General features: G+C 35.7%; 1 protein-coding gene and 1 non-coding gene across 3 annotated transcripts; both read left to right on the forward strand.

Annotated features, from left to right (window-relative positions):
* Positions 1 to 2,169: 2,169 nt before the first annotated feature.
* On the forward strand, positions 2,170 to 2,276 carry LOC133833648 (small nucleolar RNA R71). Its single transcript, XR_009893017.1, has one exon. It is a non-coding gene; the product is annotated as a small nucleolar RNA R71 (small nucleolar RNA).
* Positions 2,277 to 7,297: 5,021 nt separating this feature from the next.
* LOC133830291 (cysteine-rich receptor-like protein kinase 1) lies at positions 7,298 to 11,259 on the forward strand. Of its 2 annotated transcripts, none has more exons than XM_062260233.1 (6): positions 7,298 to 8,444; positions 9,228 to 9,392; positions 9,470 to 9,814; positions 9,905 to 10,139; positions 10,376 to 10,520; positions 10,610 to 11,259. In XM_062260233.1, the coding sequence occupies exons 1-6, from the start codon at positions 7,667 to 7,669 to the stop codon at positions 10,964 to 10,966; spliced, it is 2,025 nt and encodes a 674-aa protein (XP_062116217.1). In that variant the 5' UTR covers positions 7,298 to 7,666; the 3' UTR covers positions 10,967 to 11,259. The 2 variants fall into 2 exon arrangements, with proteins under 2 accessions (XP_062116217.1, XP_062116218.1); XM_062260234.1 differs by having other exon boundaries at positions 7,299 to 8,444; positions 9,249 to 9,392.
* The last annotated feature ends 503 nt before the right edge of the window (positions 11,260 to 11,762 follow it).

Raw genomic sequence — 11,762 nt, forward strand, 5'->3', positions numbered from 1 at the left:
ATTAGGCTCGGCCCTGCATATCAATTCTATTCACACACATTGGGCTCAGCCCTGCACACAAGCTCCATGGGAACAAGGGTTTTCTTACTTGAGTCCCGAGCTTTCCGAGCACCGATGCCCCGAGTATAGTCCTCTAACTTGAGCCTTGCCGAAACCTGAGTCACAACACATTAACAATATCCATCCATCAAGTTCTAATCCAATAAATAACTTTAAGCCATAACCCTAACCTCCGGGACCTTGAATTCTATCAATCCGGGTGATAAAATCCATCCCGAGCCTTAACCATTGAATTCCCAAACCTAAACACCCTCAAAATATGCAAATTAGCACTAAGGGTCGCGGCCTTACCCCTAAGCGCCACGGCTAGCCTCAAAACAGAGGCTACCTTCCCACTGACACCCACACGGGCCGCGGCGCGCCCACCAAGCGCCGCGGCGCGCATGAATCTTCTCGGCCTCCCATGGCCGAGCGCGCACGGGCCGCGGCCCACACCTCCAAACCCATATTTTTCACCCTTTTTCCTGCATTTTCTTCAAGCCAATCCTCACCAAAATGAAGCTAACAATCCTAAGATAATCAACACCATCATTCCATTGAATTCCCTACCCCGAGCCTTAACCATTGAATTCCCAAACCTAAACACCCTTAAAAAAATGCAAATTAGCACTAAGGGCTGTGACCTTACCCCCAAGCGTCGCGGCTAGCCTCAAAACAGAGGCTAGCTTCCCACTGACACCCACACGGGTCGCGGCGTGCCCACCAAGTGCCGCGGCGCACATGAATCTTCTCGGCCTCCCATGGCCGCGCGCGCACGGGCCGCGGCCCACACCTCCAAACCCAGATTTTTCACCCTTTTTCCTGCATTTTCTTCAAGCCAATCCTTACCTAAACCAAGCTAACAGTCCTAGATAATCAACACCATCATTCCAGCTCAGTATCAACATCAAAACCCATTAAAATCTACCCTAAAACTCAACTAGATCACTCAAGAACAATTCAAACTTGCTAACATGCATACTCTAACAACCAGCTGCAACTCTAACATAACCTCTATAATTAAAGCTTACCTCTTGCAGAATTAAACCTTAGAACCAACCCCCTTATTCTCTAAGCTCCCTAAATCCCAGCTGAACTCCTTAGACCTTCAAGTTGATTCCCAAAGTTTCCCTTTGAATTTGCCTTAGAAAGTGAAAGAGAGAGGAAAATAAAAGCTATCCTTGGCTGAGAAGAGAAGTGCAAGTCGGTTTCTCTAAGTTTCTAAACAATTCTCCCTTTTGTTTTATTCACGTAAATCTATGTGGTTACCTCAAGGCTCGGGGTGCCCAAAACGTCCCCGAGGGCAAAATGGTAAATTTCCCCAATATTCCTGCCTAGACATTCTATCCTCAAATATATCTCCAAATATTTATTTTCATGTCCCGATAATCCCATAACACACCTAGTACCCAAATTACCCCTCGACTCACCCCGAGTCAGAATCTCAACCCCGTTGTGACTCTCTGGCTAACCGCTCCCCAAGACTGTCTCGGATCGTGCTACACAGACATATCACACATATAACATTTATCACACTTATGCCCCCAATATCCAGACGGGGCCCACATGCACATTTAACTCAATTAAACATGCATCACTATCATATATTCATATAAATCCACGTATTAGCATATTAAATCATTTATTGCCCTCCAGGCACACTAATCAAGGCTCTAAGCCCGATTAGCAAATTCGGGTCGTTACAGTGTAGGTCTAGAAAAGTAACCAATAACATGTGCCTGTTCCAAAGGCATATTATTCACGCCTGTTGAGCAACTCACTGTGCTCGGGCATTGTTCATAAGAATGTTGTCCCCCACAAATCTCACAACTCACGACATTCTACACCTGCATTGCTTGTGCGGCGAGGTTATTCTATTGTAATTGTTTGGTTAGAGATGCCACTTGAGCGATCAATAAAGCAATTGGATCAACTTCTAAGACTCTTGCTACTTTCTTATTCTCACGCTCAGTAGGCTAATTATAGTTATTCATGGCCATCTCTTCCAATAATTCATATGCTTCATTAGCGCTTTTTCTCATAAACGCTCATCCCGACGCTGCATTTATAATTGTCCTTGTATTTCCCCCCAAACCATTGTAAAATGTATGAACTAACAACCACTGCTCTATTCTATGATGTGTGATTTTCCTTTGAAACTCTTTAAAACATTCCCATGCATCATATAAAGACTCCCCATCCAACTGATGGAAGTTATTAATCTCTCCTCTTATTCTGGCTGACTTGGCAGGAGGAAAATATTTACCAAGGAATTTCTGAGCCAAATCTTCCTAAGTAACTTGGCTTGTAATGAATTCAACCAACTCTTAGCTCTATCCCTTAGTGAAAATGGGAATAATCTTAATCTTATAGCATCATTACTTACCCCATTCATTTTAAATGTCGCACATAGCTCTAAAAAGTTTGTGATATGGAGATTTGGATCTTCATTTGGTAACCCCCCAAATTGTACACAATTTTGTACCATCTGTATAATTGAGGGTTTTATCTCAAAATTATTTTCCTCAACAGTAGGAGGACGAATGATTGAATGTATCCTCGAAACAGTAGGGAGTACATAGCTTCTCAATGGTGGATTGGCTTTAGCTGCATTACCCATATTTGCATTGTTGTTCACACCATTATTTGTGTTCTCAATCATGGTGAAATCCAACATTTTCTTTATCTTGCGACTTTCTCTACACGTTCTCTCAATTTGAAGATCTTTCGGTATGAGTGCCTTTTGTCTACTTCCCCGCATATACCAATAACTCCTGAAACAAACAACAACCTTGATTCGAATAAGCGTAAAATATAGAAACCAAATTAGAACAAACAAAAATTAATTTTGATATTGGAAATTAAGTCCCCGGCAACGGCGTCAAAAACTTGATCGCGAAAATTATGTACGCAAGTGCAGGCAATCGATTCAAGTAATATAGATGATAAATAGAGTATCGTTCCCACAAAGACTATTTCCCAATTACTAATAATTGTTTTTTTTATTTCTATTTGGCAAACAAAGTTTAGATGAATGAGCTTAATTTTAAAATTGTAAATAACCATGAACAAAAATAACTAGTTAAAAGATAAAAATAACTATTAAAAAGACCTAGGGTGTTAATTTCATCAACTTTTTATTCTACTAATTTCATTAATCAGTTCTAAACTTCTTTCATTCTATTCTAATAGCAGGTTAACATAAATCGATTCCTATTCTTTTTCAAGATATAAGATCTCATCCTATATGCAAGTTTTCTGCATCTCTGTGATAAACTTAAACATATAGCAGGCATTAAGCATGGAAACATAATTACTACACAAGTCATACAGGTACTTTCATCCAATATGCAACATATGTCTATATAACGATAGGATATTCAATTCTCATCTTTTGAATTTTGAATCAAAATCATAAATCAAGTAAATATTGATCAAGTATTTACTAGCATGAAGCACACATTATATAGATTAGAATGGAGAAGAAAAATCAATAGAACATCATAATTAAATTAGATAGAAATCCAAGTGACTACATTAAACCTAAGATAAAAATGTTTAGTTCATATTAGACATGACTAAATCAACAAAATGATAATTCAGAAACATAAGATTAAAAAACTTGAAGAAGAAGAAAGAAAAATATAAAAATGCAGAAAAACTAATCTAAGAATCAAAATTAGTCTCTAAAAATGTAATTAAAATCTGACCTAATTAAACCCTAAGTTTGAATTTATAGTAAAAAAAACATACAAATGCTTTGTTTTTCATATGCGAGCTGCGACTTGGCCTTCTCTAGGTCGCGGCCCGTGTCAATTTTCGAAGCTTCTCCGAATCTGCATAAGTCTTCAGGCGCCGCGACTCAGGCATATCAAGTCGCGGCCCGTGTCCACTATGTCCCCTTGCTTAGCCTCTAACTTCCCCTTGCGCGACAACTTATAAGGGCAAGTCGTGACACTAATTCCTTTCAGTAGCCTTGTGTTTCTAACTTGTCTAGAGTTGCGACTTATAAGCTCAAATTGCAGCCCTAATTCCATTATTTCTCAATTTAAGTCTTTCAACCTCATTTCTTCATCACAAACTGACTTTTACTCGTCCTTAGCATCATTTTGAGTCAAACAACCACCAAAAGCTTTATTTTTCCACCATTTTCTCTTCTTTTTACATTTTTCTCATGATTCACAGCACCAACCTACAACAAGGACAAACAAAAGCGTAATCTAGCACAAAACACACATAAGGACTCAAGATTACCACAAAGACACATTCTAAAACAACATTAAAATGAAGTTATCAATCTCACGTAGCGGTAAAGGATATAGAGTGTTGATAGTACTCTATATTCATTCAAGTTATTTGGAATTGGGCTATGTCGAAATAGTTTGCGAATCCCTGAAGTATTCATGAAGAGGCAAGGTTGACCCTACCTTGATATTATGCCTCGACCAGGCATTGTAAGCACCACTGGGCACATTGGCCCTTTGGCCAGCTGAGGGCTTATATAAGGTTATCCTAGGAAGCCCATACTTCTTGGGATATTTTGCCACTATTCTGCTCGAGATCACAATTGGAGGGGCAATGTACCAAGGGACACTTTCTTTATGAACGCCAACCATGGAAATGGCGTGGGTAAGAAGAAGCTCAAAAGCTTGTTTAGTGGCTTTTGGCTGAGAGCTAGTTGTTGAGGCCTCAACGTTGACTGCATGCTGACCAACGTGAGGATCTTGATTATTCTTTCTATGGGCCACTTGTTTTATTCGGGCCATTGGTGTCTTGCGCATTTTTGTTTTGCGCTTGTGAGGAGTGGTCGATGGATTTGTTGCAGGAGAAGGAATTTGAGAGATAGGAAGCGTAGGCTGCTTGGTATCCTCGAACATCAATGCTAAGAGATCTTCGTCTATTGCCCTCTCACTTCCCCAGTAAGCGTGTGTGAATATCTGAGAAGAAGAAGGGAAACTGAGAATCTACGACCAATAGAATTAATTAACCTATGAAGAAAATAAATAATGCTCGTGGATAAAATCTGGTATTTATCCGAACAACATCATTTAACAGCAAACAAATTTTAAGTTACGAGCAACGAAGGTTTCATATCAAAAAGTCAAAATGAAAAAAAAATCAAGAAAACTTTTCATCTTCATTATAGGCGGGAAAACCCCGGGTTTTTCAATACAACCATGTTTAAGCATGTCTAATGTCTTTTCACACCTACACACTACCTGAAATATCTTTAAACCCCATAATTATACACTAAAATTACCAAAAATTCAGGAAATATCAAGAACGCCATTTGGTTTTTATCACATAAAGCAAATTCAAACAAAATCATGGCAATTAGGTGAGATTATCCGAAGAAATTGCTAAAAAACAAAGGAAAGTAGTCCGAAAACTTACTTGGAATGAAGATTGACGAAGAGATTGCTTGAAAATTACTCGGATTGCCTCAGATTAATCACTAATTGGGTGAGTTTTGCTTTGAAAGTTGTAGTGCTCTTGAAGAGAGAGAAAGCGAAGGTGAAAAATGAAAAGGGAGAATGAAAGGATATATATACTCCAGTAGGGTAGGTGAAAAACCATGATCAAAAAGGTTATTTTTGAAGCAATGGGAAGTGTTAAGCCGTCAGTTTTTCTATAGAAAACTGTAAAATTATGATTATTTACTTTTTCGAATAAATGAAAGTACAGTTGACAGGACATGTTAGACATTAATGGTCGGATAATTTTATTTGATGCTGGTCGCATCATAATAAACTTGGGGGCATATGTTTCCCTAAAAAATTAGCATGATGACATGGCCTAAGAACCTGACACGTGACAGACAAACAATAACCTAATTAATGAATGTCTCGTCGACCCTCAACCATGACAGAATGGTTGTTTCTTCTCATTGGTTTAACTAAAAGGCATTTTGGATAAATGGATAACCAGGCTGGTCGGTGCTCTAGACTATAAATGCTCGAATAAAACACGAACAATGTTCAGAATTAGTTAAGATAAGATATTTTATGTAATATTAAGTTAATTTGTAATATTTTATTATCATTTATTACATAAATTATGTAAGGTGCGCGACCCATTTATGTACAATTATAAGCCTTTAAATAAAGGTATATTTGAGATACTGTAATTCTTAATCTTCTAAGATGATTTACTAAGTGCTTTTATACACGATTTTTTTACTCTTTTAAGCTCAGAATACATTTTGGGACGAAATCAGTATAATTACCTGTCTCATTTATTATTAACGTTCAGTTCTTATTTTACTTCATTTAAATTGACAAATATGTGGTCAAGAGGGTTTTACTATAACTCCAGTTTTACCTCATCACAACCACAAAAAGAAAAATCCAATTCTTCCAAAAAAAAAATCTCAGAAAAAGAATAAGAAAATGGTATTCATGAGCCTTTGATTCCATGGTTACCAAATGACGTTGCTGAGCTCTGTCTACTTTGCATTCTGTATCCGTTCCAAGCTTTGGTCCGCTCCATCTTCGCTTCGCCGAACAATACCATAACCGACCTCGGATTAACATCTTGCAGTTTTGGGTTCCATTCTTCACACGAGAGAGAGAGCGAGAGAAGGACATGTTATGCTGAGAAACAGTTTTGCATTATCCCATGTGAAGAGTAACCCTATTTTTTAGAAGAAAAACAGAGCACTGCATACTCTTCTTCTTAGTCTAGATCTGTAATTCATGTGCTTTCATTATGTAATTAAATCTATGCTAGTGAATAGCCTATAAAGCAAGGGACATTGAACAAAGTCAAGCATGAACTTTAAATCTCAGTTAAGATTGTAAAACTTTAAAAATTAAACAAAAAACGAAAAAATAAAAATTCTCCACTCCACCGTAAAGAAATAATTTCAGAAAAAAATAGTGTTTTCTGTAAATTTCTCTTTTTTTTTTTGGTTGGTACTCAATGTCTAATACTGCTTATAATTCAATAGAAAACATTCCCATATAAGTCCAGTCATAACAAAAAAAAAAAAGTTTAATGACTTAAACGATTCGTGTTATTGACGTTAAAAGTTGGTTAATAAAATCTATGTTTTTGTGGGTGTCTTTGTTAAAAATATAATATTAAAAAAACAGATTCTTGGTATCAGTCTACGACGAGTCTGAACAATAATTGACACGGTTTCTGACTTTGACATTCCACGTGGCTTAATGGGTGTCTTCCTTTGGTCCCATATTCTAACAATTCGACTAAATTAAGAAAAAGAAACGAAATCCAAAAATCCCACTTTGTTTTTGCTTTCTTCTTCTTCAACAAACAAATCCTTTTAACCAAAACCAGATCATAATGATCTGACTTTATCTCTCTAAACATGTTGGAGAGAGAGAAAAAGGAGAAGAAGAAGACAAAAGGATTATCAGAATTCATAAAAGTGATGAAGTTCCTTTGACTTGCTCTGTTCTTGTTCTATTTTCAAAAACAGAACAAACCCCATTCTCTTCGATTCTTTTGCTTCTGTTTCTTAATTCTATATTTGAATCAAAACCATGTAATTTTCAAACTCATAACAGATGTTATCATAATATTTTTCCCAAAAAAAAAAAAACAAAAACAGACGTTTTCTACTTGCTCTGTTTTTTCCCAGAAAGAAAAAACAGAGCAAAGAAAAATGGAATTTTCAATCTCAATCTATCTATATTGGATTTGGGTTTTTCTCATACTGAACTCATTATCAAATTCATGTATCTACGCAAAGGGCCGAACGAACGACGCTGGGCGACTCTGCGGGTCGTCTGAGTATACTCCTCTCACAAATTTCATCCCAAACTTCATCGTAGCAATGGACAACGTCCAAATAGAATTAAGCATCAAGAATTGGGGTGCTTCCAACATATCGGCGCCGAATCCACCGGTATTCGCCTTCGCGCAATGCTTCGGGGACCTCTCGGCGCCGGATTGCAGGTCGTGTTTCGCCGTAGCAAGGACGAAGCTCCCCAATTGCTTGCCCTCCGTATCGGCAAGACTGTATCTCGACGGCTGCTACCTTCGTTACGACAACCATAGCTTCATTCACGAGACGATAGACGAGAAGCATGATAAGATATCATGTGGGCCGCCGACGGATTTCTCGTCGGACGAGCTGATGAGGTCGGAGTTCGTGAGGAAGGTGAAGGAGGTTCTGAGCATTTTGACAGCTAAAGCGGTTAATAAAGGAGGTTATGCTGTGGACGAAGATAGAGGAGGAGTGGAGGGTGTTTTTGGTTTGGCTCAGTGTTGGAAAACTCTCAGCAAAGATGAGTGTCGGAACTGTTTGCTCAACGCTAGTGCTGCGCTCTTGGATTGTGCTCCCGCGGCCGAGGGTAGAGCCATGTTCGCCGGCTGTTATTTGAGGTACTCTACCGACAGGTTCTTTCATGTTGAACCACAACAAGAAGAAGAAAACGAAGGTCAGTTTTTTTCAAATTTCTGTTCTAATCCATTACACTAAGGTTCTGTTTAGTTTGAGGAAATGAAAATGATGCAGGGGTAAGAATGAGAATGACAAAAGTAATAGGAATGAAATGCTATACAAATTTAAAAAATGGTAAAAAAAAAAAATATTTTTTAGAATGTATTCTAAAATATAACCAAACAAATAAATTTAATAAAAATTACTTCATTTTTATTTCATTACTTTCATCCAAACATTACCTAAATTCTATACGTTTGCTTAACTACATAGGAAGTTTTGTGTGTTATGAATTATTTGATATTTAAAATTAGTTTCACTTGGAAATATATATATTGGTCTAATTTCATGATATTTTTATTCTAATAATAAATAAACTTACAAATATAATACTACAAGAATTTATAAGAATTACAAGAATTATTAATAGAAAAATGTTAAGAAAAGTATAATTTGGATTAAGAAATATACCAGAAATAAATATAAAAAAAATTATTTAATTATTTATCAACAATAAATTATGAAAATATAATTCTTATAAGATAATTTACCAATGTGATTTATATTAATACGTGGTGTTCACCATGTTTGATCCCTCCACCCATAATACATGTATGAATGAGTTTGGAACGAATTATGGAGAGTTTTTAATATATCAAAAATTGAAATGATGTAATTTCTATAAAAAAAAAATTATGTCCTAAATTTTATTCTTAATATCCAAAAATAGTGAATTAAATGTTCATTTATTTTGTTTTTTTATTCATAAAAATGTTGATAGCACCAAAAATTTTGGCCATAGTTTCCCCTCTGCGTGATTTGCTTGCGTCAAACCGAGTTTGGATCGTCATAGCTGGCATTTTCTCTGCAATTGTGCTGGGTCTTCTTGCCCTCTTCGGAGTTTATGTTGGTGTTTATTGTGGATATAGGTCAAAGAAAAACCGAGGTACCTATTATAACATTATAACATAACACTTATTCCTTTATCTGTATTCCAACACTTATTCCTTTCTTTTCTTTTAGTGATTCATGAGGATGTTTCAATCACCATACAAAAATCAAACTTGAATTTCAAGTATGAAATACTCGAAAGGGCAACCGAGTATTTTAACATGTCAAGAAAATTAGGCCAAGGTGGCGCGGGTTCTGTGTTTAAAGGGATTCTCCCAGATGGGAAAATTGTTGCTGTCAAAAGACTATTCTTCAATACAAGGCAATGGGTTGATGAGTTCTTCAATGAAGTGAATTTGATTAGTGGGATTGAACACAAGAACCTTGTTAAGCTTTTGGGATGCAGTATTGAAGGACCAGAAAGCCTTTTAGTTTATGAATTCGTACCTAATAAAAGCCTCGATCAGATACTATATGGTAAGTTTATTCTAGCCCTCTTTCCCCTAAAATCTACCATTACCCTTTGTGTGAAATTTTACAGTACTCTAAAGCTTTAGATTTACGCAGATAAGAAAAATACATATATACTAAGTTGGCAACAAAGATTTGATATCATAGCTGGAATAGCTGAAGGGCTTGCATATCTCCATGGTGGCTGTGGCTTGAAAATTATCCATAGAGACATCAAATCTAGTAATATTTTGCTTGGTGATGATTTTATTCCAAAGATAGCAGATTTTGGACTTGCTCGATCCGTTTCTGCTGATAGAACTCATCTAAGCACAGGAATTGCAGGAACATTGTAAGCACTAACTTAGCTTCTTATTTCTTCTAATCTTTTTATCATATATTCACAAAAAATAGATATTATTCGTAGTACCCAACGTCATGCACTAATACAAATAAATTTTTTATGTGTATTAGTTGCGATGTTAGACACCATTAATACTGAATTCTAACTCAAGTTGTTGGTTGCGTGAATGTGCAATCGTAGAATTATATGCTCACAACTCAAAGTTTCTCATTGAATTTATGCAGGGGATACATGGCACCTGAATATCTTGTTAGAGGGCAACTCACAGAAAAGGCTGATGTTTATGCTTTTGGAGTATTGGTTCTTGAAATTGCATCTGGTAGGAAGAATAGTGCTTTCACATTGGGATCAAGTTCAATTTTGCATTCTGTAAGAGTCTTACTCAGTTTTTTTTTTCATTACTACTTCAAGGAAAAAAATACTTGAAATGATGTTTTTTTTCTTCCTTCTGTGATTAGGTTTGGAAGTGTTACAAAGAAAAGAAAATATTCGAATCCGTGGATCCGGGGCTAAAAAGTAATTTCCCCATTGAAGAAGCTTCAAATGTGCTTCAAATTGGGCTACTGTGCACACAAGCTTCGGTTGCACTAAGACCATCTATGTCTGATGTTGTCAAAATGTTGACTGATGAAGAGTATGGAATTCCCTCACCAAAACAGCCTCCATTTTTAAATGCTAGCTTGTTGAATGCAGATGAGACAAGAGTGGTCTCCGATAGTCCAGATCTAGAGGAAATTTCATCTTCTTTTTCTGCAAATTCAAGCAATCTTTATGAATCAATTGTTGAAACCACTGAGGCCTCCAAACCTTCTTAAATTTTATTTATAAACTTTAAAAGTTTTGTACAAAGGTTTGTCACTAAATTGTTGATTGAGAAAAATCCTTTGGTGGGTGATGATTTGGGGGTGAAATGAATATATATCTAATATATTTATACATAATATACAGAAAGTTATATGATTGGTTTAGAGCAGACAGACGTGGAATTCTTTTTGTAAATAAAAATGAGAGAGATTTAGTCATGCAGTGAGTTAACTCATGTACTTGGCCTTTTATGGCACTAGGATCTTCTCTATTTGAGATTCTTTAGTCTAGCCAAGTTCATATACACATGATTTTTGTGTTTACATATATTTTCAATGATATTTTTTTATTGTGAAAATACTTTAAGCTGGTATAAATGTGTCAACCAACTCATGAATTATTGGTGCACACTGTCACTTTTTAAATAGTTTTCATGTTAAATTAAATGGATACTAGCAGCTAAACAATTTGTATAGTTATAAATATTATAGTTAACTATTTATGTAAAAAAAAAATTGAGAGCAAAACTAATTAAGTAGTCGATTTTCTTGTACTTAATATTATATCATTAAGTAATTAATTAAAGTTGACCATATGAGATACATGGCAGCTTCTAAGTGGTCCAAATTATTTTTAAAATATTTTGAAAATTAAAAAAAAAGCTAAAATAAAAATAAAAATTAAATAATTGAACAAAATAATAAAAAAATAACATTAATTTAATGAAAATTATTATTTTTTTAGTTTTTAATATACTTGTATTAATTTTTTTCTAATTTTAAATTATGTTATTTACATTTTTATTTA

This window comes from Humulus lupulus, chromosome 4, assembly GCF_963169125.1.
Source record: "Humulus lupulus chromosome 4, drHumLupu1.1, whole genome shotgun sequence".
In the NCBI taxonomy this organism is placed as follows: domain Eukaryota; kingdom Viridiplantae; phylum Streptophyta; class Magnoliopsida; order Rosales; family Cannabaceae; genus Humulus; species Humulus lupulus.